General features: G+C 46.4%; 1 protein-coding gene across 2 annotated transcripts in view; it reads left to right on the top strand.

Moving 5' to 3' along the window:
- The window catches only part of Ttc12 (tetratricopeptide repeat domain 12), a 42,938-nt gene extending 19,665 nt beyond the window's left edge, over window positions 1-23,273 (top strand). The window contains exons 8-22 of one of the 2 annotated variants that reach the window (XM_059267819.1): window positions 1,355-1,426; window positions 2,840-2,900; window positions 3,355-3,543; window positions 4,627-4,696; window positions 6,056-6,144; window positions 8,588-8,756; window positions 13,124-13,216; window positions 15,233-15,293; window positions 15,938-16,075; window positions 16,546-16,644; window positions 17,101-17,169; window positions 18,584-18,685; window positions 19,894-19,993; window positions 21,018-21,243; window positions 23,111-23,273. In XM_059267819.1, the coding sequence (XP_059123802.1) occupies window positions 1,355-1,426; window positions 2,840-2,900; window positions 3,355-3,543; window positions 4,627-4,696; window positions 6,056-6,144; window positions 8,588-8,756; window positions 13,124-13,216; window positions 15,233-15,293; window positions 15,938-16,075; window positions 16,546-16,644; window positions 17,101-17,169; window positions 18,584-18,685; window positions 19,894-19,993; window positions 21,018-21,243; window positions 23,111-23,186 (1,614 nt within the window). In that variant the 3' untranslated portion in view covers window positions 23,187-23,273. The remainder of the gene's footprint in view (window positions 1-1,354; window positions 1,427-2,839; window positions 2,901-3,354; window positions 3,544-4,626; window positions 4,697-6,055; window positions 6,145-8,587; window positions 8,757-13,123; window positions 13,217-15,232; window positions 15,294-15,937; window positions 16,076-16,545; window positions 16,645-17,100; window positions 17,170-18,583; window positions 18,686-19,893; window positions 19,994-21,017; window positions 21,244-23,110) is intronic. The other variant, XM_059267820.1, reaches the window with a different exon arrangement.
- The last annotated feature ends 3,484 nt before the right edge of the window (window positions 23,274-26,757 follow it).

The following is a 26,757-nucleotide window of genomic DNA, read 5'->3' as shown; positions in this document are numbered from 1 at the left end:
GTGTGGTCCAAAGAATGATCTACAATAGCCAAACTTTCTGATTGGAATAAGTGGATCTATGAAGTGTATAGCAAGCCAAAGTAAAAAAAAAAAAAAGGGGGGGGGGCGGGGGAGAAAGAGCATGGCAGGGAGATAGGAAAGAAGGGAGAGGGAGAGAGAGAACATGGTAGGGGGAGGGAAGGGAAGAGGAGAGGGAGAGAGAGCATGGTGGAAGTGAAGGAGGGGGAGAGAGAGTACATGGGAGACAGCAAAAGGTCAAATTAGGTGCTCAAAAACTTCTGCAGAAGTTGACTGGAGAAACCTCTTCAAGGCAGGCAGTTGGTTGGAGAGTCCCAAGCAGAGCAGAGTATCTGAGTAAAAGAACAAATAGCTACAGGTAGAGCTAACATCACCAAGCCAGGCCCTCAGAACATCCAGCAGAAGCTGACTGGGGCAGCTGAGGCAGTCAGCTGGAGTTCCCGATAGAACTTTCTGTCATGGAGGAGCTTTCCCTGGCCTTACCCCCAGCCTCTCTTTTCCTCCATTGGCGTGCTTATCAGATAACCAGTAGTAAACGCTTCACCTTCCAGCTGTTCTCAAGGGCACAGTGTTCTTACCTGTGGGCTGTTTTGCTGTTCTCTCTCCCCTATCACAGAGTTAGGATGGCCAACCCATCCCCAGACAGGACGCCTTGGAGGACAGTTTGTGACAACATACTTGGGTCTGAAATGGAGTGGGAGACAACCCCACTTCAAGACCCAGCCTCCTCCTCAGTGAGCTCAAAGAACATTGGGACAATTGACCAATCTAATGTGCACTATAACATTGTTCAGGCTCTGGCTTATTTGCAAGAAGGAACCTACTGCCTACTAAGATAAACTGGTAACCATAGTTGTTTTCCCAGAGAATTCTGTTGCTAATAAGGCAGAAGCTCTCAAACTTAGCTATGCAGTTAGTTATATTAACCAAAACTCTGAAAAATGGTCTGTCTGGACCCCATTTAGACAGTGATTTCATTGGTCCAGGGGCAGCCAGGTCAGGACATATGTGAGACTTCCAGGTGATTCTAACGTTCAGCCAGCGTTGAGGGCTCTTCTAAAGTTAGGGTCTTGCTTTACTTCTTGAGCAAGTCTCTACACGGAAGTGATAGCTGGCGGCATCACTAATTTGGAAGAGAGCATGCCCATGTGTCCAGGCTCCTTGCAGGCAGCAATTAGCTTGCCCACAAATGCACAGAAACGTCTTTAATTGTCAACTCTGGTAGCTGTCCTGAGAACCAAAGTGCTGGCCTTGTTCTGTTAACTAGGCAGGCAGGGGAGTGCCTAATGACTCCAGATCCTCTGAAACATCTGATCAGCCATGCTCTTTCACACAGTGTGATGAAAAATGCACGAAAGCCTATTTCCACATGGGGAAAGCCCACCTGGCCCTGAAGAACTACAGCAAGGTAAGTTCTCAGCGAGGTGTAAGTTAGCTCACAGGTTGGCTAGATGTTGGTCCACTTTTTAGTGGTTTCTGAAGGCCTGACGTAATGCAGTTGGGAAGGATGTTGCCTGAAATCTGGGACAGCCCCACCAGCTGTAGAGCTCATGTCAGCAGAGTCCCCAGCAGAATCCTCTGCTTGTACTGCTTCAACTTCCTCAGAGAAAAGACATGAACAACAACAACAACAACAAAATTCACTTGGAGTCTCGTTACTCCAAATGGATGCTTATACCCACTACGACATCACATAGTGAATCCCGGTGTTGATGGTGATGGAAGTGGTAGAGGGTGATGGGAGCCTGACAGAAATCATTCATAGGTTGGATCTGGGGTTGAGAAGATGTTGAGTTTAACATATGTACGTCTATCCTGGAATAATGCTCTTTTTTTTTTTTTTTTTTTTTTTTTTGGTTTTTCGAGACAGGGTTTCTTTTTTTTTTTAATGTGATAGTTTTTTATTGTGTTCATTTTCTTTTTGTTACTGTGTGTGTTCATGAACATGACGTAACACAGAGGTCAGAGGTCAACTCTGTGGAGTCATTTTCCTCCTTCAACCTTGACCTGGATTCCAGGGATCAACTCAGGTCTTGGGTTACCAGGCTTGGGTGACAAATTCCTTTACCTGCTAAGCCATCCCTCCAGCCCTCTTCTAGTCATTCTTAATCTGTTTTCTAGAGGAGCCTTGATAAACCTTGATGATATGAGTGTTTATTTTCTTAGCTTCTTCTCTTGGAGACTGGCTGAATGCTCTCTGGGAATTTTTTATATATATGTTTAATTGACACTATCTTAGCCCCCAAATCTCTCTGCACTGGTCTTTCTTTTTCTCGAAACTTTCTATCTAACCACTTCCTCAGGAAGAACTCACTGTTAAGTTCTCAGTGACTGGCGCCTTTGCTGACTGATTTCGCAGCCTGTACCTCTAACTCCAAGCTGCTCTCTTCTATCCCTGGGTCTCAGTCAACACAATCTCCAGTTTGCTGATTTCCTAACTCCCCTGGGCATAGCTGACAGGCTCTTGGTGCAAATATCACATCTAAATTTAGCATATACATTATGATTATTCTTATCCCTGGCAGACATGAGCCACAAAAAAAAAAAAAATTTCAAGATTGGGTAGTTCTCATCCCAGTTTGTATTTAACAAACAACTTCTTAAAGTGAATTTTGGAAACAGTACCTGTAGTGCCACAGAACCTGAGAAGCCCAAGCAAAAATATCAAAAACTCACTGCTTTCCCTGGCTGCCTCCTGTGCTGGGAACAGGGGGAAGACAAGACCAGATAATGAAGGAACCAAGCCCTGGGATGCCCCAGTCTGCCCTGTAATCACCGTTACCCCCTGACCACCTCTCGAGGTCTTCTTTCTGTTTTCCAGTCTAGAGAGTGTTATCAGAAGATTACAGAGATAAATCCCAAGCTGCAGACACAGGTGAAAGGTGAGACTCTTCCTGCTGCTGCTCTCCATCTAAATCCGGTTTTCCTTTGCCCTCCACTGGGGTGCCTCCCGACTTTCTCTGCCCTGGTCAAGGCCACAGCCTTGCCTTTCCTGCTCTGCCCAGCCCTCCGCGTCTGCAGGCTCGCTATGTTCATCTTCCCTCTGTTCTCGAGTTTAGACGCCCCCGTTTCTTTTCTTCCATACCATCCCCGCATAGACTTCTAGATTGCCCCAAGTTTCCAAGATGGCTTAAGACTCAGTTTCGATTTTACTTTGCTCCTAAACCGTTCCTTCCTGAAGAAGAGTCTAAGCTGTTTTCTCGCCTTGTTCTTCCCATCCTTGAAGGGAAGGGAGTGGGCAAGGGTGGGAGAGAAGTGTGGGGGGGGGACCTTTGTATGGTTCCTTCAGTTGTTAGGGTGCCGCTTCATTTCGCTTTTTCCTGCTTGTTTTGCCAGAATATCTAAATCAAGTCATTCTTCGAGAGAAGGCAGATCTTGAAGAGAAGGAAGCCCGTGAGTCTCTGGATTCCGGAAAGAACACAGCGATGACAACTAGAAATCTCCTGGAGACCCTCTCCAAGCCCGACCAGACACCCTTGTTCTACGCAGGCGGCATTGAGATCCTGACAGAAATGATGACGGACTGTAAGTTAGACATGTGGGTGGTTTCGTGAGCATTGTCAGTGTGAAGGCACAGGGTCCAGGGATCTGGCTCTGTGGGACAAAAATCCTCTCCCTTCTACAAATGTTGACTGGAAATCTACACTAATATAGGTGCCAAAGAGGGCATGGAAGAAATATACGTCCACCTGTGTCCCGTCATCTTCCAAGAATGCATTGACTCAACACTTATGCAGTAAACACACACACACACACACACACACACACACACACACACACACACACGGCACAAGACACACACGAGGTGTACAGCTGTTCCAGGTGTGCTTATATACTCTCACCACACACAGCGTGTTTATTTATATTTATGTAAATATAAATACTAAATATATCAGTGTACTTATTCTATAAGCTTTTCCCTTATGTGTGTGCACATGTCTTGTTTACATCTCCACGTCCACTCTAACATCCTATACCGTGCACACACCCTGTGCTACGTAGAAACAGAAGAAATGTCTATGATAAACTATACGTATAGCAGCTATACGTAACAGCTGCTTGGAACATGAAAGTAGTTTCTGAGGAAACCTTTCTGTCTTGTAATGAGAGCGTGCCATTCTGTTGCCAGTCCCTGTAAACACTGATGGCAGAACTTAAAACACCTTTGGTTGCTCAGTGACAGGATGTCATTGGTACAAATGGATGGAGTCTCTGGTTCCCATTTAGTAGAGAAGAGAGGCGGCCCAGATGGCCCCCTCGGCAGCTTCTTAGAAATTGTAAGTTCTTCAGAGCCTGGAACAGCATCAAAATAAATACCTAGAATCAGATGGCTTTCCAGTTCTTTCCAGAGATTTAATAGCTCCTGTAGGCTCTCTAAAGATTGCAGAGTAATGAATTGAGATGCTGGCATTCTCTAAGCAGTCCCTCTGACTGCGACATACTGAGTGGCTGATGGTGATTGGATTTCTCAGAGTGTGACAGTCCAGCTAGATTTTTGATGATCTTAGCCTTTCACACTGGAATCTGGTGATCAGCTTGGCTGTGCAGCAGCTAGACGGCAACCTGGGGAGTTAGGATCCTGAGCTGGTTCTTGTGGTTTTGTTTCAGGCACAGAACGGACCTTGTTCAGAACACATGATGGATTCAGCACCATCATTGACCATGAGATCATAAGAAGGTAAGGGGGTTTGGAAAGAACCAGATGTCTATCAAGAAAAGACAGATAGCCATGTGTATGAAAGGAGTTACTGGCCACACAGGCAAGGCCTTTGAACGCTGTGTCTTTGTTCCTCAGTCAGCAGGGTGACCCCTGAAAGGCATGTGAACCACCATGAGCTCAGAGCTTCAGGCCTTTTGTCATGTTGCAGCTGACCCAGAGTGAGCCTGTCCCACAGGCCCTCTCCATACTTCCCAGTCAGACACATACCACTCCCACTGGTTTCCACAGCATTTGTAAGATTTTCATTTGTTCTTTTTCGCATTTCTCATTCTCTGGTCATTTAAGGAAGTCGAAGTAGCCGGGTCCTGGATGACTCCATTTAGTATTTTATCTGAAACAAGACCCACATGAAAGGTCGTGGTGTGCTGTGTTTATTTCATGCTGTGCCATGATGACCCAGGAGGCTGAGGAGCCTGACATGAGTTGGATGTTTTCATGTCCACTCATCACCAATGGCCCTTGGCGGTCCTCCCTCTTCTGTGTACCTGTTCCTGCATTTTCAGCCTTTGCCCTTGATCTGGAACTTTGGAATCAGTGATGGGTAGCTCCTTGGTGGTGGTGACCTGTGGATAAGCCTCTCTCTCTCTCTTATTTATTTCTTCCTTCCTTCCTTCCTGGCCCATAGTCAGGACAAATCTCTCTCAGTCCCACAGCCGCTCAGACCCGACCAAGTAAACACAGAGACTTATATTGGTTACAAATATGTATGGCCATGGTAGGCTTCTTGCTAACTGTTCTTACAGCTTAAATTAACCCATTTCTATTAATCTATACCTTGCCACGTGGCTCGTGGCTTACCGGCATCTTCACATGCTGTTTGTCATCGTGGCGGCTAGCAGTGTCTCTGACTCAGCCTTCCACTTCCCAGCTTTATTCTCCTCCTTGTCCCACCTATACTTCCTGCCTGGCCACTGGCCAATCAGTGTTTTATTTATTGACCAATCAGAGCAACACATTTGCCATACAGACCATCCCACAGCACCTCTCTTTCTCTCTCTCTTATTTATTTATTCCTTCCTTCCTTCCTTCCTTCCTTCCAGAGAGAGAGAGAGAGAGAGAGAGAGAGAGAGAGAGAGAGAGCTCTCATGATATAGCCTTGGCTGGCCACTCTATAAAGACCACACTGGCCTTGAACTCACCAAGACCCACCTGTCTCTACCTCCTGGGGGGTAGAATTGAAGGTGTATACCACCATGTCCAGCTTAGATATGCATTTAAAAAATTCTCCTAACTCTTCATCTGATGAGTCTAGGGGCGGAACCCAGTGAGAAGAAAACAAGATCCCCAGGTCCACATTGCTCTCTCTGTCTTCTCCAGGTGCCTCTTCTCAGAAGGGAAAGATGCGTTTGAAGAGGTTCTCTGTGTGGCTGTTTTGAAACTCTGGCAAGCAGTGTGTGGTGACAATGGTAAACCTGACTCTTCCCTGCCAATTGCTAGTTGTGTTCCCGAGAAGTAAGAGCATACTGTGTGGTTTGGCATGGCAGTCCTCCCCCAAGGTCAGGCCTGGGAGGATTGGTGTCTACATCGCATGCCTTTTCCTTCCAAAAAGTATGTGAATCCAAAAAAACAAGTTCTATATTGAATTCATTCCCCAACTCCCACCTTCTCCTCTTCCTCTTTCTGCTCCCCCTCCTCCTCCTATTTCTCCTCCTTCTCCTATTCTTCTTTCTCCTTCTTCTCATTGTCCTCCTCCCCTTCCTCCTCCTCTGCCTCAGGACACCCGAGTGGAGAGTGGGCAAGATCACTGTCAGCATAATGAGTGGCGCTCCCCCCCCCCGCCCCCACACCTCTCCCTGCTCTGCAGACTCATGACTTCTGCTCATGTCATGAGCACTGAGATAGTTTCCTTTCTCATCCGTTTAAAAATGCTTTGGTTTTGCTGACCATAGCACCCCTTGTAGTGTCTGCAGATACGTGACTATCAGCCAGCATCTCTGGACACTGATTAGCATCTGTTACTGAAATAGGAAAATGCCAGAGGGATTTTGTTTTGTCAACTTTTACCTTTCTTCATACAGCATCCTCCGGAGATCATTAAGTTCTTGCACAATCTTTCTTAGTCACCTTTGTGGCTTCCATGTACATCAAGATTTTAACTTTTTTCCTTCATCTCAAAGAAATGTATTTCATAGGAATAGGTTTGCTCTTGGGACAGGAAACACTAGAAATGAGGACAGAGACAGGGTGGAACTTGCATAGAGTGTGTGAACCGTACCAGCTGAGTATGAGGAAGCTATCTCCTTTCATTTAGTAGACGGAAGGACCAAGAACATCAAGTAGGCTGTAGAAAAGCAGCCTCTCAGGAAGTCCAGTTACTGGAAGGGATCAGTCAGTATAGCCAAGCCCCTCAGTTTCCTCAGAATTCACATTAACAACAACAACAGAAAAAAGACAAAACAGGTGTGGTTGCATGCCTGCAATGTGAAGACAGGTAGATCACTAGGGCTGGAAGGTCAGTCAGTGTGGCCTATTTCATGAGGTCAGTAAGTCTCTAATAACAAAGAAAGGAGAAAAGCCTTAAACTACGCCTGAGGATGACATGTAAGGTATCCTCTGGCCTCCATCCATGTGCACACACACCCATACATGGATATGCACACACACACACACACACACACACACACACACACACACACACCAAAAACAAGAATTATCGAAGTCCCTTACTCAGGCCTATGTGTTTACCAAGATTCCTGAAGGAAGGTGAGAAAGGCAGAATTTGGTGGCTGTGTTTACTCTATGTGAATCAGGCAAAAAAAAAAAAAACAGATACTTACGTTTCTGTGAGCCTTGAAGTTATTCTGTTTTAATACCTGAAAAATATTGTCAACTGAGGTATGCATATGCTGTGTCTCAGGCTCATGGAATCTGACATGTCCAACTCAATAAACATAAAGCCGTTTTTTTGAAGAAGCTGGAGAATGTGCAAAAGCAGAAACATGAGAATACATCAGTGGCATATTGTTGGGTCAGAGAGAGGTTACTTTCAGCATACCCACAGTGACATACCTCTTCCAACAAGGTCACACCTCCTAATCCTTCCCAAACGGTTCCACCAACTAGGGACCAAGAATTCAAATATGTGAACCTATGGGTGCCACTTGAATTCAGACCACCACACCTTGGGATCATTACTTCCAGAAGCCAAGGCAGCCAAAACCTTAACACAGAAACCTTCGAGTATATTTCAGATTCAAACCATGACAGCATCCTTCCAGTTTGCTCTACTGTGTTTCATTCCTTATTCTCATACTCCTGACATGTCCTGTCTGCTCCCACATGCCTGCTGAGAACACAAAGCACAAAAAAATTCAGCGTCATTGAATTTCAGTGTTAGGACTCTGGGAAGGCTCACAGTCTATGATATTATGGAGGTATACTTCTCATGTGCTGCCATCGTTTCTTAGGAAGAATACCAACGGTTTGCTCTGGCCACTGTCTAAAGGCTGATGCTCTGGTTATATTCCAGTTAAGCCAAAAGCTTTTCCTTCATGCATTTCCACACTCCACCCACTGAGAAAGCTTTCATAAGAATGATGAGTGTAACTAATCTATAAGAACCAGTCTTTGTCTAACACCACCAAGCAGTGGCTCGGTGAATCCTCATTAAAAACTCTAGCAGGTGGGCCACTGTCCCCATCTTACTGATGAGGAAGCTGAGGGCCACAGGAGTGAGTGACTGGCAAAGGACATCACTCTACACATTCAGACACAGAAGGCTGACCCTGGAGTCCAGTTCTGATAAGTCATGTTAAGAAGAGCCAACTTTCCTATGATGGTGGTGGGTGACAGAACTTGCTTAAATGTCGTTGTGGCAGCTCAAGGCAGATTAACTCCTGTGTTCTGCAGAGGAAAACCAGCGCCTGCTTGTGACCCACCCTGACATGGCCAGGCTGCTGCTTTCCTTCATGACCTCCAGCATCCCGGTTCTTCGGCAGCAGAGCCTGGCTCTACTGCTGCAGCTCACCCAGACCGAGAATGGCCGGACCCAGGTCATCAGGCACCTCGACCTGACCCGGTAAGCCGGTGCCGGTGGGATCTTCCCTGTGGCCCCTCAGGTCGCCGCTGTGTAGACAAGGTCAAGCCGCCCCTTCCTCCTGCTGCCTCTGGTGTGTGGTTCCCACCAGGCTGTCATGAGTTTTCATGGAAGACAGTATCAGAAAGAGCCTTTGAGGGGAACCCTAACGGCAGAGTGTCCCGACAAGCTTCTGGCTGAACTCAGGACCACACCCAACTTTGATTCTGCACCAAGTAGAGACCGTTGAACTTGTCAGGGCAGCACCTCCACAGGCAGACATGGAACCCAGCCTTGAAATGGAGCACTTGCTTCTGACTTGTTAGACTCGGGCCAGGTTCCACCCTGTTCCTCCCCTGGCTTTTCCTGTGTTCTCCTGTTTGACACAATACTGCCGTTTTGTTTTGCATGTCCTTCAGCAATTTCTGAAATGGGAGAGTATAATTTAATACAACAAATGCTTTTTCGTGGGACCTTTTCAAAGACTGAGACACATGGGGATAGGGTATGCATGACTCCTAAAAGGATTTTCTAAAACATCTTACCTGAACCACAGTGACTCTGTCTGTGCTTTTCAGCTTTTTAGCAATTAGTTTTATTTGTTTGTTTATTGCCAATTTATTTAGTGTGTAAGGACAGATATATGTGTTGTGTCTGTGTGTATAAGCACAGGTATGTGTGTGCATGTACTGAGGGGGGTGTACATATGTATGTGGGTGCATTTGTGTGTACAGGTGCACATGTATATGCATGCCTGTGGAGGCCAGAAGTCTGTCTTGAGTGTTGTTCCTCAGGAGCCATCCAGTTGGTTTGTTGAGATATATCCCTGTCACTAGGACCAGATCCCTGGTTAGGCAAGGCAGGCCAACTAGTGACCTTCGGTGGTTTGTCTGTCCCTGCCTCCCCAGTGCTGGGATCACAGGTGCGTGCTGCCATGACCCACTTTTTTTGGGGTGCTGCAGATCAAACTCAGTCCTCAGGTTTATATGGCAAGCACTGTAACTGAGCTCTCTCCCAGCCTGTATTTTATTTATTTTTCAATTGACATTGCTTACTTATTTTCTGGTTATAAATTTGACCATATGAAATTGACATGCCATTTTTTTTTTAGATCAGAAAGGTTGAACATCAGCCACTTCATATGGTTTAACCTGATAGAAACAGCATTTACTGTGGCCTGCTTTGCAAACGTGTCAGAGTAACTTTAGAACAGAGGTTAATCTGCCAGATTTCTTCACTGCCATATCATTTTATGTCCTGTGGTAACTTAGGGGAGTGGTGCTCCCTATCCACAGAGTGGGCAGGGCATGCTACAGCAAGTAGCCAGACCACATCAGCCTGCCGTCTCCCGGGGCTTGTTCCCTGGAGCCCAGCTCCTACTCTCTGTCCTCTCTAAGTAAAGGAGCAAAACCTCTCTGGACCAAGCCGAGCCCTCTCACCCATCCTCCTAGTGAGGGGTCCACTGTGTGCCAAGGACAAGGTGGTCTCCATCTCCCTGTTTCCAGGAAAAGCCTTGGCAACCCAGAAGCTCTGCCCACCAGGCGGGTGAATTGCTAGTGAACATCTCCCAGTACACTTGGTGCTTTTCAGGGGACTCTGCAGCCATTAACTCAGTCCCTTCAGCACATGTTATTTCCTCTTAAACCGTCCTCGTCTCTGAGCTGCTCTAGCCGTAGTTGTCTTAAGACTTTGGCCACAAGCTGTCTTTGCATAGCCAGAGCCTCAACTTGAACTCCTGCAGTTGTGTTATCCTGACACGTACAGTCTTGCCTACTCTTGGATCAGCAGGGAGGCCTCGGCTTATTGCTTTCAGGCCCACGAGCCTTGCTAATGTCCATCTTCAGGTAAGTGAGGAAGAGACAGTATTGGTTCTCTGTGCTGAAAGAACGTTGTTTGAAGCAGGGCAGGGCAGTGCACACCTCACAGATGTCAACTGGCAAGAACAGGCTTCCCACTTTGTAGGAAGCACTGGGATTTTAGATTCTCACAGTCTGGTGTTGAATCCTTTTTATTCTTTTTTTTTTTTTTTCCTTGGCCTGGGAAAGGTACATTATCTTGTCTGTACTGCACACTTAGAATGACATTTAAGAGGGATGGTGGAGAGCTGAAGAGATGACTTGGCAGTTAAGAGCATGTTCTACTCTTGCAGGGGACCCAAGTTCAATTCTCAGCACCCATATTGAGGAGTTCACAACCACCCATAACTCCAGCTGCAGATCTGACGTCTTCTGGTCTCTTAGAGCATCCACATACAAATATGCAACACATATACACACATACACATAAACAATAGTAATTATTTATTAAAAGAAGTGTGAAAGTTACTCCACTTCCTTATTCTTTTTAAAATATGGGGCTCCATGCTAGAGCCCTTGTTAGTAAATATTAGGGTTCAGTCCTCAGTGTACTACCCTCTGCCCTCCAAAAACAAACAAACAACAAAAAACCCACAGAGATACTTCTATGTCAGTTTAGATCTTTTTCTCCTGCCTTATGCAGACAATTTGACCAAAAGGAGTTTAAGCATGATGCCTGGTAAGAGAAGGCTAAGCACAACAACCCACAGCTTGAAGACTCCAAGGTCAAGGTCACTGTCCTTCTCTTGACCTTTCCTTTTCCCTTGGTGCTATGCCACGCCTCATATCCCTGTCTAACATAGCTTAGCACCCACTGGATCTACCTTCTCCCTTAAGAAAAGCCACCGCTTATTTTGGTTTGGTAGATTGTATCCTGGGCTACCCAGGAAGACAATGGTGACTTCTGTAGCAGAGTCAGGCAGAATGGTAGGGGAATGTGGTGACTGTGAGGCTGTCCAGCTAACAACTGCCACCACAGTAAGAAGAGTCACCGGCATCCATATCTGACACTGGACATGAACCTAATAATGTTTTAGTGATCACTTTTTTCTCTCTTTAGGGTAGATAGTTCAAAGTCTTAAGTGGGGACGGTTGTGAAATGATTGGCTCCATGAGCCCATTCTCTGAACTGTGGTTCATCCACTGGGGCAACTGCTTGTCAGAAGAGCAGGAAGCATGACTCTGAGCAAGATGAGGTGAAAAGGGACACACCGTCCTCTGTAGGTAATGAGACTGGTTAGGAGAAGTGTTTTGTCACATGGTGAGGGAGCTTATTTTTTATGTCTCCTTAGGCTAAACCAGGATGACCCTGACTGTTGTCTGTCCTTGGTGCATACAGGTTCAGCAGCAGCATTCATCTTCAAGACCAAGAAAACAGTTAAATTGGTGTAGGAGGAATTTGGACTAACTCCAAAGCAAATTATTTCTGATGGATGAGCACTAGAGTACTCTCTTGAGGAAGTCGAGGATTCGCAGAAGGTTGAGGAGACCTGAGCTTTAGACACCGTCTAGCCCATCCAGCATAGGTGCCCTCCCTGCAGTGGCCCAACCCAGTCCATGCACGCTTCCCTTGAGGGAAGACCCAGCATTTTCACTGTATCTGTTTTCCACTTGACCTGGGCCAGCATTTGCTCTGGTGATGGAGCCAAGACATCATATACTGTGGAAGCCTTTTCATCTCCAGTCCCCCAACAACTCCTTCCAGGTAGACTCTGAGGCCCTTCGCATGAGCCTGTTCTGGCACATTCCTAATGCTTTCCTTCATTATTGTACTTGTCACTGTAGACCAGGAGCTAGGCACTGAGCACAGTGCCAGCATGCCAGAGGTGCTCGTTTTGCTGGAGGGGACTCAACTTTCACCTCTGGTGGTCTAACAGTCAGTCCTCTTTGGGCAGCTTGAGGTTTCACAGCTTTGTCTGGCAGCTGAACTGGACTGTTTTCCCACACTCTCTTTACAATCATCTCAAAACCCTTGACTCTTTTCTGCGTGAATCAGTAACCAAAGTGAGTTTCTCAACTCTGTTCCTCACTTACAGTCTCCTGCTCTCAGTAAGAGGACTCTAACTCTATTAAATCCATCTGCTAAATTCAGCAGCCTGTCAAGATCTTGTTAAATATTTATTCCATCACCTGTCTTATTAGGGGGTCCTCCCACTGTAGTTATGAGTAGATTAGTAAGTGCGCCATATAGATGTCATCCATGTTAATGAACTTGACCGAGACACAGCCACAGGGCAGAACACCAGAAACTCCTTCCAAGGTTGTGTCTGATAATTAGAGAACTTACATTAAAACTGTTTAGCAACCTGAGAATTCACATGGAGTGTTGGAGCCATCCCCGAAGGATGGTGTCTATGGGTGGGTAAGGACCTGGGCATCCTAGCCCGGCATGGCAGGTCCATCCTTTCAGCTCCCCTTCCCTGGATTCTGAGCTTTCCTGGAGTCCTTACAAGGGTTGCTGAGAGTTTGAAGACAACCCATTCCGAGTCTGGGGTTTTTCACGACTCTTTGCAGATTGTGTGAAGCACTGCTGTCGTTTCTTGACTTCTCAGACAAGAAGGCCAATACAGCCATCGGACTCCTCACAGATTTGGCTCTAGAAGAAAGGTAATGGTCTGGTTTGGTTTCTATACATCGACAGTTCTTCAGCCCGTGTTAAGCTTTGTGGTCTTCGGAAAATGCCACCATCTACAGAGACCCAACAAATCTCCAGGAGAGCATTACAAGAGTAAGGATATGGGTGGCTTCCAGAGGGCCATAGCCATCCTCTCCCATTCCAGTCCCTCCAGTGGAGGGTGACCCAGTCCTCAGTGGGCTTGGAAACCAGAACACACACTTATCCCTTGGTTCTATTAACTCTGCACCTGTGGATTCAATCAACCACAAATCAAAAGGACTTCTAAAAGTCTCTGTACTGGACGTGTACAGACCCCTTTCCTTATCATTCCCTAACCAATACAGAGTGTGTATTTACATAGCACTTTATATTGCTTCAGCACCATAGCTACAAGTGCTGAGACATTGTGGGGGACCAGCCCCCACATTTTTTTTACCCCAGGGACTCTTGAGGAATGAGGGATAAGAAACTTAGTTAGAAATGAAGAGGGAAGGAAAAGATAGAAAATATAGGATAGACTCAGGAGGGCCTGGATCCTAATCTATCGGGCCTCAAATGTCTCTGCCCTAGGGTATTTAAAGGAATGCCAAGGGGTGGAGCAAAAGACCTCCCCCCAGCACAGCCAAGTGCAGACCATCTCAGATACGTGTACTCAGGCCAGTGGTCCAATCATCCTTTTTGCAGACCTGCTGGGTAAAGCCCAAATGTGCTCCAACAAGACCTGGCTCAAAGTTCCCAGGAGGTTATACATAGTTTATATGCAAATACTGTATCGTTCTATGTAAGGGGCTTGGGCATCTGCACACCTTGGTATTTGTAGGGTCCTGGGACCAATCTCATGCAAACACCAGGAGGATGGCTACTGAAAACAGTGCTTCTTGCAGTCAGAAAAGCTTCCTGCCTCTTAGCCAGTGCCTGGTGCATAATAACTGCCGGGAAATCTGTGTTGAGTGAATATAAGTGAGCAAGTAGAGGGGAAGGAACAGGGAAATGTAGCCTCCTTGTTGGATGCAGTAATACTGAGTTGCTATGTCTTCCTGCCTGTTTATTTTGGTTTTAGCTGCTGGGGGAAGATGGTAAAAATCCTAGATTTTTGGACTTGTTATAAATTCTCAAGTCATTTCTTTCTTTCTTTCTTTTTTTCTTGTTCTTTTGAGACAGGGTTTCTCTGTGTAGCTTTGTGCCTGTCCTGGAACTCACTCTGTAGCCCAGGTTGGCCTCGAACTCACAGAGATCCACCTGGCTCTGCCTCCCGAGTGCGGGGATTAAAGGCATGCACCACCACCGCCTGGCTCTTAAGTCATTTCTTATGAGCTTTTAAAGCATCCATTGCACCCATTGTGAATCTTGCCTGGAAGTAATCGCGGAAGAACCAGCTAATATGCTCATAGGTGGACCAGCTGCGGGGCTGGAAGCATAGAATGCTACACCACCATATGGTGACGTGTGTCTGGGCTTTCTCAGCGGCTGTGATGGGTGAACATGTCTTCAGTGTTTCCCACCTGCACTGGGCATGTGGGACACACAAACCCAGAGCAAAGAGAAGGATTGCAGTCAACTTGACAGAGGCCCGGGAGTTCCAGCTACTTCTGCTTATAAGAGCTGGTGCCTGAGACCTGCTGTCTAACATCAAAGATTAGACTCTAGGCTTTGAAAAATTAAAGTCACGTGACAGAACCAGTGCCTTTTCATTTTAGGCACACAGAATGAATTATAGTGTGTACAGTAAGTCACACAGGCCCTGTTTGTAGCTCTTTGAGACATCACCTGAGATTCAAGCATCCAGGTATAGAATTTTGTGTCACTTAAAAATTATCCTAGCCAGGCGGTGGTGGCACATGCCTTTGATCCCAGCACTGTGGAGGCAGAGCCAGGCGGATCTCTGTGAGTTCAAGGCAGCCTGGGCTACCAAGTGAGTTCCAGGAAAGGCACAAAGCTACACAGAGGAACCCTATCTTGAAAACCTCCCCCCCCCCAAAAAAAAAATTATCCTTTTCTCTCCACAGATTCCAGGTCTGGTTCCGGGCCAACCATCCAGGTGTCCTCCCTGCACTCACAGGTGTTCTGGTGAGCATACCCCAAGTCCTCTCCTCTATGGCAGACACTTCTTAGTCAGGACAGAGCTGTTGAAGCACAATTTACATCCCAGTGCCCGTGCTGTATCTCAGCTTGATTAGTCATTTATTCACAGCTGGAATTTACACAGTTCTTGGTTATTAAAACAACTGCAGGAAGGACAAATAGAAGTGGCCTATGGACAGGGCTGGCTGCAGGGGAAAGATGCTCCCCCGTGTGGGTGGTGTCTTAGATGACAGTGGGGAGGGAGCTGCTCTCTACCAGAGTCCTCCTTAGCACAAAGTAGTGTCTCCGGGACAGGGGGTGGTTTTGTCCTCTGGGTGGACAAGAGTAGCTGTGTGAGGAATGAAGCAAGGGCTCTCCTTGGGGAGCATGCTGTGTCTCTCGAGCCATAAAAAGTTCAGGAGACCCCCCCGGGAAACATAACCACACCCCAACATTTTGCAGCTGGTTGGTGTAGAAGCCAAGTGTGTAACTCTGTCATGTGACCAGGGTGACTTCATTGATGTCCCTGTGTGACATTAGGCTAGGTGTCTGGTTCCTAGCCTTTTGATGAGCAAGGGACGCTTCTAGAAAGGCCTATGGCATCATTTATCTGCTGGTCGAGATGTCACTTTCTCTGAATTCATTTGCAGAAGCGAGAACCCATGTTAACCAGCCCCTCAGCCCTCTGCCAGTGCATTGCCCTGATGGGAAACATCAGCGCTGAGCCTACTGCTCGAAGACACATGGTGGCCTGTGAGGAATTTCAGGATGCCTGTTTGAACCTCCTGGTATCACAGCCTTTCTATTTAAACTTGGTCTCCTCTCCTCCTATGGGCCACTGGCTTCTTTTAGTTATTCTGTTACCCAGGAACTAGGACCCCTTTGGCTTATTCCTGATAGAGCTGTGGGCTTCATGGGGTGGTGACCTCCAAAGTCCTCTAGATTAAGTCTCCCTGATCCTAGAGAGATTTTGAAGCTTTCCTGATGGAACCAATCATCCACTTCCGCAGCCCAGTTTCCAGTGCAAACCCAGGGCCTACTGAGCCAGAGTACCATACCAACGTGCCTGAGACAACTTCTGTTGCTCCTAAACCAATGCTAATTCCTCAGCCTGGTGTCTGTGCTCCCACCATCATCCAAGTCCATGATATTGACAGTATAGGGAGCATGGGTGTCTCAAGCCACTTGTCTAAGGGAAGAGATTACCATGAAGAGCTGCAAAGCAGCAAGATGGGTGATTACCTTGTTTTGTTTCCAGGCCAAGTGTGAGGAAGACATGGACCTATTCAGAGAGGTCATATATACCCTCCTAGGACTCATCATGAACCTGTGTCTTGAGGGTCCCTTCATCTCTGAGGTACAGTGTGCTCTCATCACCCTCCCTGGAGCCCTGAGACAGACACGTGGTGTTGGCTTGTTCACGTATTCACAAAGTGAACAGAAGCGTCCGGCCCTGAACAGGACCAGTCGGGGGACATGGAGGGCTGGAGGGATGCTCTGTCACTTTGCTGAGGGCCAGTGTCGCTCTTGTCTTCATTCAGAAAGCTGTCCATGTGCACAGGACATGCTCAGCCTCCCAGGGGCTGCCTTGCAAGAGTCAAATGAAATCTGTCCTCAGCTCCAGAATCACTGTCCAGAACTAGAGGAGACAGATATGGGAGCAAGAAAAGGATCCCCTGGGGGAGAAATATGGACATGGGTGTTATGGTTCCTAGAGGGAGTGGCTGGCTCTGTTTGATTGCTTAGAAGATGCTCTCTAGAGGATTCTGACTGTCTGGGCTATTGAAATGTCCACCCTTCCCTGTGTTTGTAGATGTGGGCCGTGAAGATGAGCCAAAAGTGCATGTCTCTGCTGAACAGCCAGGATGGAGGAATCCTGACAGTAAGTGTCTCCAAAAAGTGGACTAACAGCCGGGCAGTGGTGGCGCACGCCTTTAATCCCAGTACTCGGGAGGCAGAGCCAGGCGGATCTCTGTGAGTTCGAGGCCAGCCTGGGCTACCAAGTGAGTTCCAGGAAAGGCGCAAAGCTACACAGAGAAACCCTGTCTCGAAAAAACAAAAAAACAACAACAACAACAAAAAAAGTGGACTAACAGTTTCCTGCTCTGGTGCTGTTTTCATATTAATAGGTCTCACCCTGTTTGCAGTCACCATCTTTAAAGTCTCTATAACTTGGAGGTATAGTGTGGGTGGACTCCTCACAGTCATGCCCACAAACACAAACGACAGATTTTGCCTTCAATCTGAGAGGATTTGGTGACTGCTCCCCATACATGCACATGTGAACCTTGCAGAGTCCAGGAACCCAAGTTAAGAATCTCTTGGCTGTAGTCCAGAATCTTACCAGGGGATGCACTGTTTTAGTATTCCAAGAGACCCTTCAGAGGCTGACGCTGGAATGACTTTCTTAACTCTGTTCCAACACTTGACTAGGAAAACCGAAGACGGTCCTGTGGTCAGGGCAGTGCACATGGAGAAGAGTGTTAGTGTGACTCAGGAGGCCTTTGGCCACCGTGTTAGCATGCACTCTTCACTTACTCATTTTTCCATCAGTGCAGGACCTAAAACCTAGACAGACAAGGTGACATTCAGGACAGGTGTCAGAAAATAGCCCTTTAAAAACTTCAGACAGAGGGATTGGCTTCAGACCTCCCCAAGTTGACCTCTGACCTGACTTCCACATGAGCATTATGGCACACACACACATACACACACACACACACACACACACACACATATAAACAAACACACATATGCACACTAACACACACAAATATACACACACACAATAATAATAATAAATAATTATAATTTTGAAACTTTTTAAATGAAATGAAAGCTGGGAAATAAAGCAAATGAAGTCTCCCAGGAAGTTGAACCAAAAGAGAGATTTGGAAAGATAAAGATAAGTGAAAACTGAAAACTCTGAAGGTAGGTCCTGAAAGTGGAGCATCTTCTAATGAGAACCCTGTTGATACTGAGGTCTGGGAGGCACCCAGGAAGGACTCATTCTCAGGGTTGAGCTGGCTGACCCTGAGTAAAGCTGAACTACACTGGGCCTCTGTGCCAGGAAGCAGTATTTCTAGCCCTTTGAGCTGCCTACCCGGCAAGCTTATTAAAAAAGAATTATGTTTACTATGTGTTCTTTGGCCATTGTATTATTCAAAAATCAAGCAATAGATTTTGCTTCTAATATTAATGATTGCTTCTGCCTAACCAAACTCCTCCCCATTAACCTTTAAAGGTCGTGAGCATTTCTGGAAGGGGTGTTTCATTATCCTCTTGTGTCCTCTCAGAGAGCTGCTGGTGTCCTGAGCCGGACCCTTTCTTCCTCTCTAACCATCGTGGAAGAGGCACTGAGAGCAGGGGTGCTGAAGAAAATGATTAAATTCCTGAAGGTAAAGTGACTCTGCCGCTTACGGCTTCTTACATGTCCCCAGATACCTATTCAGCTCAAGAGAGCAGGATGAAAGTGGGCTTTGTGCTCTTAACATGCCAAGATGTTATCCCTGCCGGACTAGAGAACCTCTTCTGCCTGTCCACCTGGACAATGCCCTGAACAGCAACAAAATAACTGCTGAATGAATAAGTAAATTGTTCCTCAGCTACAGTGATAAAAATTGCTTGCCCTCCAAGCCCAGCTTTGAAACATGCAGTCTCTGTCCTTGAACAAGGTGCTTGGAATGGCTTTCTGCAAGGTTTCTTAGCCCAATTATTTTGTTCGTGGAATCCTGGTACCTTCTGTCCGTATCTGGAGGGTATTGGTTGTAACTCCATTTGTGAACTATGGAGGCTGCAGAGTTGTCATGTGACCAAAGGCTGTTGGAATTTCCCAAATGAAAGGAGTGCAGTGAACCCAAGAGAGGAACTAGATTCACCTGGAAAGGCAAAGCGAATTGTCAGGCTGCTGCCTCTAGATACCACTCACGTGCTGCAAGGCTCACCCATGTTAATACTGCAGGAGTATAAAACTTTGGGTCGAGCAGGACAGGAAGCAAGTTCCGAAGCAGGGAAGATGCTACCTGATGAGGGCTGATGACAAGGGGGCAGAGTGGAGGAGCTCAGTTAAGACTGATACTTGATCACCACCTGTCATTGTTGCTACAACCTTTGGCACTACGCCAGAGACTGCTGACTGCATGCACACATGTATACACACACATCCTGAAGACCCTGATATTGAGGGTTATGATTGCATAATTACTACCTCTTATAATGATCTCAGTGAATGATTCTTCACAAAGACTGTCAACCCTTGTTCTCCAAAGGCCAAAGGACCCAGGAGGGTCATTTGCTTCCCTTTGGGGAAATATCTGCTATTGAACAGTAGGTGTTTATATATACATCACTGTTATCTAAGCCAGTCTCTCATAAAACCTTTTAGTGGTGTCAGGTGTACAGTGGACAAGCCTGCATTTCTACCTTGGAAATGGGGCTAGATGGGTACAAGTGATACTCCATCCTTGCTCACCTAATGCCATTGCTTCATCTAATTATCTTATAGAAGCCAGGAAGGCTACTGGCACTATTATGATGATCACTGAGGTATCTAGAAAGAATGGTTATAACCTTGATTTTGCTTTTCTGATTTTGTTCTGAATCCTAGATGGGAGGTCAGACTGCATCGCGTTACGCCATAAAGACACTGGCTGTCTGCACAAACAACTACCATCCAGCTCGGGAGGAGGTGATGAGACTTGATAAAAGTAAGTGACAGTTTCATTAACAGAGACCACGCCTCAGTGGGGAATCCACCCTGGGAGCTGCAGAGAGAACCCAGGCTGAGGAGGGAGGAGACACTCAGGCAGCCTCCCTCCCTTGTAGTGTTTACACAACGGGATGTCAGTTCATCTCCCATCACAAAGTGGTTCATTGGCCTTTTGGCTGTGCTTGGGTAAAATGCCAGGCAGCTGGAAGATCATAGGGCAGAAGCTGGACAACGCCTTCCCCTCCCCCAAGTTAACCTGGAGTTGTTTCTATAGTGATGTTTCAACTGGGCCTAGCGCCAGCTCTCCTCCTTCATGGATGGAGGGGAAACAAAGCACATTCACCCATCAGAGAACAGGGGGAACTTTAGCATTGAGCTCAACTTCATTCATTAAGAACGCTTCATCAAGCTAACCTGGAGTGTGCTGGATGTCTCTCCATTCGCAAGGTAGATGTGGAGGCTACAGAGTTACCATATCACCAAAGAATGCTCTAATTTCCCATGATCTAACTTAAGTCCTAAATCTTCTGTAGTTTTCACAGAGGGGGGCTCCCAGCAGAGGAAACCTCCTAATGTTCTTCACACCTCCTCAAAGTACACTGAAGGTGACTAACTGAATGCGGTGAACCTTCCTCCTGAAAAGATACATTGCCGCTCGCTCAGGCTGGCAGGTGATGTAGAGTGCGGGACACCTTGAGAACAGACTTTTCTGACACTGAATCCATTTTTAAGACAGTCTCATTTGTTGCTCTAGCTAGCCTGGAACTTATTATGTAGATTATGCTGGCCTTGAACTCCAAAGAGAACTGTTTGTCTCCACCTCCCAAATGCTGAGATTAAACCACCACTCAGGCTACGAAAATCCTTTTATACCACAGTGCAGGGACACAAGGAGAGAGAGCATGTATTTTCCCAGGTTTCTGGAGAAGCTTGCCGTCTAGCCCTGGGGTCTCTCATGCCCCCTGGGCAGCCTCTTTAGGCTGTCCTTTGGAACTGCTCCTTGTACCCATATTTCCCTGTAGAGTTCAACGTTCTGATAATGCTGCTCGACTCGGAGGATGAAATTCTGGTGGGCAACGCTGCCCTCTGCCTGGGCAACTGCATGGAGGTGCCCAGCGCTGCCTCTTCCCTGCTGAAGACGGACATTGTACAAGTATTGTTGAAGCTGGCAGGCAGTGACTCACAGAAGACAGCCGTGCAGCTGAACGCAGGCATCGCTCTGGGGAAGCTATGCACAGCGGAGCCCAGGTTTGTGGTGGTCACCACTGAGCCAGGCCGGCCAGCTGGTGGTCACGTCTCAGAAAGAGTGGGGCAAGCCAAGCACTGTGTGAGGAACTCCACGGGGGTACCTCCTGCCTTCCCCATGGATGGGGGAGGGGGACCCCATGCCTGTAGGGGTCCCCATGAGCTGTGTCTCTGGAAGAAGGGTCCTTTGGGGGGAATCACAACCTCCAGCCTGAGAAATGGAATACATTTGACAGGGTTTGGTCCCACGCATATGGCCGCCATCTTCTGGTCATTCCGTTCCTCTTCAAGCTGCTCCATTTTGCGTACTCCTCTTTTTTCCTCTCTCTCAAAGATACCATCTCTTCTCTCGCCCTCTATTATTCAGCTTTCAGACACTGTGACAAAAATACCTAAAAGTCACTTAACGATTTCTCCTGCCATGAGGGTTCAGAGGCTTCAGTCTCCGGTTCCTTGTTGCTTTGAGTCTGTTTGTGGCACAGAGCCTTGTGTTAGTGTGTGCAGCAGAGAGGGGGCTGTTCATCCACTTCACAGTGACAGAGAAGCCAAGACACAGAAAGGGACCAATTCCCCAACCACCTTCTGAGAACACCCATGACCTAAATTCCTCCCACTAAGCCCAATGTACTAAAGGTTCTATCACCTTATGACGTGGACCGGAACCAAGGCCTTAGTGTATGGATCTTGGAAGGATGTTTAATATCCAAACTATAACATATCCTGCCTGCCTCTTCATCTGTGCCCAAGTCTCTGCCTTGCCTCTTCTTCTTCTTCTTCTTCTTCTTCTTCTTCTTCTTCTTCTTCTTCTTCTTCTTCTTCTTCTTCTTCTCCTTCTCCTCCACCTCCTCCTTCTCTCTCTCTCTCTTTCTCTCTCCCCTCTCTCTCTCTCTTACTTTATCTGTCTCTTTCTCCTATCTTCCTCCCTCCTCCATTCCTTCCTTCCTTTTCCCCTTCTTTTTCTTTTTTCTGTAGTTGGCCTGGAACTCACTTTATAGCTCAGGTTGGTCACAGTCCTCCTGCCCTTGCCTCACTAATGCTGACATTATGGATGTGCAGTGCCATGCTTAGCTTCTCATCTTTTTTTTTTTTTTTTTAATTTTCTGGAATAGACTTCTATTTTTTTGCTGAATGATTGGCTGGTTGATTGACCTGGGTCTAAGCAAATGGAGGACTGTTCAGTGCAGCTAACAGTCTCCTGCTGGAGAGACAGAGCTGCAGAACAGCACCCTGAGGCTGCCCAGCAAGCCAGGGCCAGGGACTTGCACCTGAACTCTGCTCATTGGTCCCATGTAGCTCTGCTTCCTGTCCTAGATCTGTCATGTTTTTAATCACCCCACAGTGTATGTTTTAGGGTATTCCCCTGCAGCTGTGTCCTTGGATAGAAGTGGGGGAGACCTTGAGGATAGGCTTGGGTATGGCTCCTGCCTCACAGCTGCACACCTCTCTTTCCTCCCCCTGAAAAAATGAGAAGGCAGGTTTGGATGACACTGAATCCCTTTTAAGCTCTCTCTGATTGATCAAGTGGAAGAAAAAGATAAAATCTTTCTTCCATAGAAAGCAAAGCACATTAGCTATCGTGAGTTCAAAGTGGCAACCTGCTGGGGTGGGATAGAGGGATTTCCCAAGAGCACAGCTTCATCTGAGCAGCCTGTCACACCTGACACTCCAGAAGAGTGTTTCCAGTACTATGTGGGTTCCCCGAGAGCCAACTTACCTAACTCTTTGATCTTTAGGGCTCCCCAGTGCCACCGTTACTTCCCCTTTCTACCTAAAATGATATGGCCCATGTCTGTGGCCAGCCTCAATCTGCAGAAGGTGACTGTGAACCATGACATGTATTGACCTGAATTTTGTGTCCTGATTACCACAGGTTTGCTGCCCAACTTCGAGAGCTTCATGGTATAGAAATTCTCAGCTCTACAATGAAACACATGAATGATTCTTGAGGGACACAGTGTCTGCATACAGTCTGTGGACACACAACCATGTGTGAGGAGTTATTGCTCTGCTAATAAAGTCTTTTTAAATACTCACTCCAGAATGTGACATCTGCTAGGTTTTTCACCAGGAAGAAGAGAGTGGGTGGCTCACTCTAGCATCCATCACTTGCCTCTGAACTGCTCCTTCATTTTCTACTGAGACCAGAAACCAGCCAACCAAAAGCCTCATTTTGTTGGCAGAGTTTCTCTGTGTCTCAGCAGCCACTCCCAAATAACCAGGCTGAGACTTATTATTAATTATAAATGCTCAGCCAGTAGCTCAAGCTTATCACTAGCTAACTCTTACATTTTAATTTAACTCGCATTTCTTATCTATGCTCTGCCACATGGCTTGGCACCTTTTCTTAGTACAGCAAGTTCATCTCTTTCTCTCTAAGTCTCCTCTTGATTCTCCAAGATGACTTTTCTTCTTCTTCATGCTCTCTTTTTTTCTGAAAGTCCTACCTAACTTCTACCTGTCCAGCTATTGGCCAGTCAGCTTCTTTATTAATCCAACCACAGTGACACATATTCACACAGTGTAAAGGAATATTCCACATTATTTCCCACATGCCCTTGTAGCAACACCACTAGAGGAGAACTAGATCCTGAGGGAAACATTGGGGGTATTTAGCAGTGACACTTCACATCTGCCTGCAACTCTCAGCCCTTTAAGAGACTGATGGTAGCACCAAGGTATCAGCAGCCCCTGAATCCCAGCTGCAACTGTGGCATGTGCTTTTGAATTCAGTAGGTTGAGTGGTGAGAGGTTGCTTCCTGTCTGGGAGCTATTTCCAGTCCTGGGCCTGAGGGTCACCATTACCATCCAGTTGCATTTTACAAGTGCCCTATTTTCTATGTAAGATGGTTCTGGACTTCCAGTGACAGAACACAGGCTCTTATTTACTGAAACCCAAATGATGTACATTTATGTCCCTAACCGACCTCAGACTCCTTTTTAGCTCATTCCTAAAGACACTGCTTCCTTTTCCTAAAGCCAGGATCACCTGTGGACTCCAAAATGAAAGGTTTAATAAATAACAGTTCTCTAGCTTCTTGGTGCAATCATTGCTTGAACCATTTCAAGCAGAAAGGCAGGATCTGCACTGTACAGTAAAAGACAAGAATCTCCAAACCAAAGCTCCCAAGAATGGTGCCCCCTACTACCTGCCCACAGTGCTTACTGTGTGTTGTGGAATATTAGTTTAACTAGCCAAAGATGAGCTACATTTGTTTATGCTGCATTTGTTTAATTATGTAAAGATGTGTTGCATTTGCTTCACCTTGTCTGCCTAAGGCACCTGATTGGTCTAATAAGAAGCTACATGGCCAATAGGTAGGCAGAAGAGGCATAGCTGAGGATGGCAGGCAGAGAGAATAAATAGGAAGAGAAATGTAGGCCTGAAAGGAGAAGAACGAGAAAAGAGAAGAGAGAACAAAGGAGATACCCAGGGCCAGCCGGCCAGCCACCAGACAGCCGACATGAGAAGCAGTGAAAGTAAGATATACAAAAGATGACATTTTTTTTTTACTGCTGCATATTACTCCATTGTGTAAATGTACCACATTTTCTTTATCCATTCTTCAGTTGAAGGGCATCTAGGTTGTTTCCAGGTTCTGGCTATTATGAATAATGCTGCTATGAATATGGTTGAGCAAATGTTCTTGTGGTGTGGTTGAGCATCTTTTGGGTATATGCCCAGAAGTGGTATTGCTGGGTCTTGAGGTAGGCTGATTCCCAATTTTCTCAGATACCGCCATACTGATTTCTAGAGTGGCTGTACAAGATTGCATTCCCACCAACAGTGGAGGAGTGTTCCCCTTTCTCCACATCCTCTTCAACATAAGCTCTCATCAGTGTTTTTGATCTTAGCTATTCTGACAGATATAAGATGGTATCTCACAGTCGTTTTGATTTACATTTCCCTGATAGCTAAAGATGTTGAACATTTCCTTAAATGTCTTTTGGCCATTTGAGATTCTTCTGTTGAGAATTCTCTGTTTAGCTCTGTAGTCCAAATTTTAATTGGATTATTTGGTTAAAAAAAAATGTCATCATGAAATCTGTAGGCAAATGGATGGAACTAGAAAAAAAAAAATCCCCAGTGAGGTAACCCAGACCCAGAAAGACAAACACAGTATGTACTCATCCATAAGTGAATATTAGATGCAAAGCAAAGGATGAACAGGCTACAACCCACAACCCCAGAGAAGCTAGGTAAAGAGGAAGACACTAAGAGTGACAAACTTAGGAAGGGGAAAGGGTTAAGATCTCCTGGGTAAGCTAGGAGGAGGGAGTAGAGGGGAAGTGATGGGAGATGGGAACGTGAGGACTTGAGATGGCTGAGTTGGGGGAGAGACGGGGAAGGAGAGCAATGAAAGAGATATCTTGACAGAATGTACCATTAAGAGGATGGGGACAAATCAGCAGATAGAAAAAATCGCAGGAACTCACAAATTGTCCCCAGGTAAGACTCATAGCAATGGTGGAGATGTGCTTGAACTAGCCTTCCCCTGCACTGAGATTGGTATCTACTCTAATTGTCATCATAGAACCTACATCCAGTGACTGATGGAAGCAGATACAGAGACCCACAGCCAAGCACTTGGCCCAGATCCTGAAGTTCAGTTAAAGAGAGGGAGGAAGGATTATAGGAGGAAGGGGGTCAGGATCATAATGATAAAAACCACAGAGATAGCTGATCCAAGCTAGTGGGAGCTCATGGACTGACTGCTGGGGAGCCTGCATGGGACCGCACTAGGCCCTCTGAACGTAGGTGAAAGTTGTGTGGCTTGATGTGTTTGTGGGTCCCCTGGCAATGGGACCAGGCAGGACTTATCCCGGGTACGCAAACTGGCGTTTTAGAGCTCATTCTCTATTGTGTGATGTCCAGCCCCAACTTGGTATGCCAGCCTGTGTTGACTACCCAAGGGAGGCCTTACCTTCTATGAGGAGGGGATGGAGATGGGGTGGGAGGAGATGGGAGTGGGAGAAGGGGAGGGAGGGGGAACAGGGCTTGGTATGTAAAAGGAAAAAAAAATTAAATAAAACAAATTATAAAAAAAAGATGTACAGAAAGAAGAAAGAAAGGTAAAAAGCCCTGAGGCAAAAGGTAGATAGAGAGAAACAGATTAATTAAGTTAAAAGAGCTAGCCAGAAATGAGCCTGAGTTGGGCCGAGCATTCATAACTAATAAGTTTCTGTGTCATGATTTGGGAGCTGGTTGGTGGCCCAAAAGAAAAAGCCTGGTACAGCTGTGAGTTGCTTAACCTCTCTGAGATCTTCTGGTCCATCAGGAAAACCTAGAATAATACATATCCAACCTACCTATATTATGAAGGTTATATGAGATCTAGAAAGTTCCCCCAAAGACCCCCAACTTAAAAACCTGGTGCCCAGCCTGGAGCTATTTACAGGTAGTAGAAACTTCATCAAGAGCCAAACTAGAGATATTTGGTTCCCTGGGAGTGTACACTGGAAAAGGCTTGCGGGATCTTGGTCTCTTCTACTTCTCAGTCATGTGATGGACAGTTTGTT

The sequence above is a fragment of the Peromyscus eremicus genome, chromosome 7 (genome assembly GCF_949786415.1).
Source record: "Peromyscus eremicus chromosome 7, PerEre_H2_v1, whole genome shotgun sequence".
Taxonomy (NCBI): domain Eukaryota; kingdom Metazoa; phylum Chordata; class Mammalia; order Rodentia; family Cricetidae; genus Peromyscus; species Peromyscus eremicus.
Note: the sequence above shows the minus strand (reverse complement) of the source record. Positions and strands in the feature narration are given on the sequence as shown.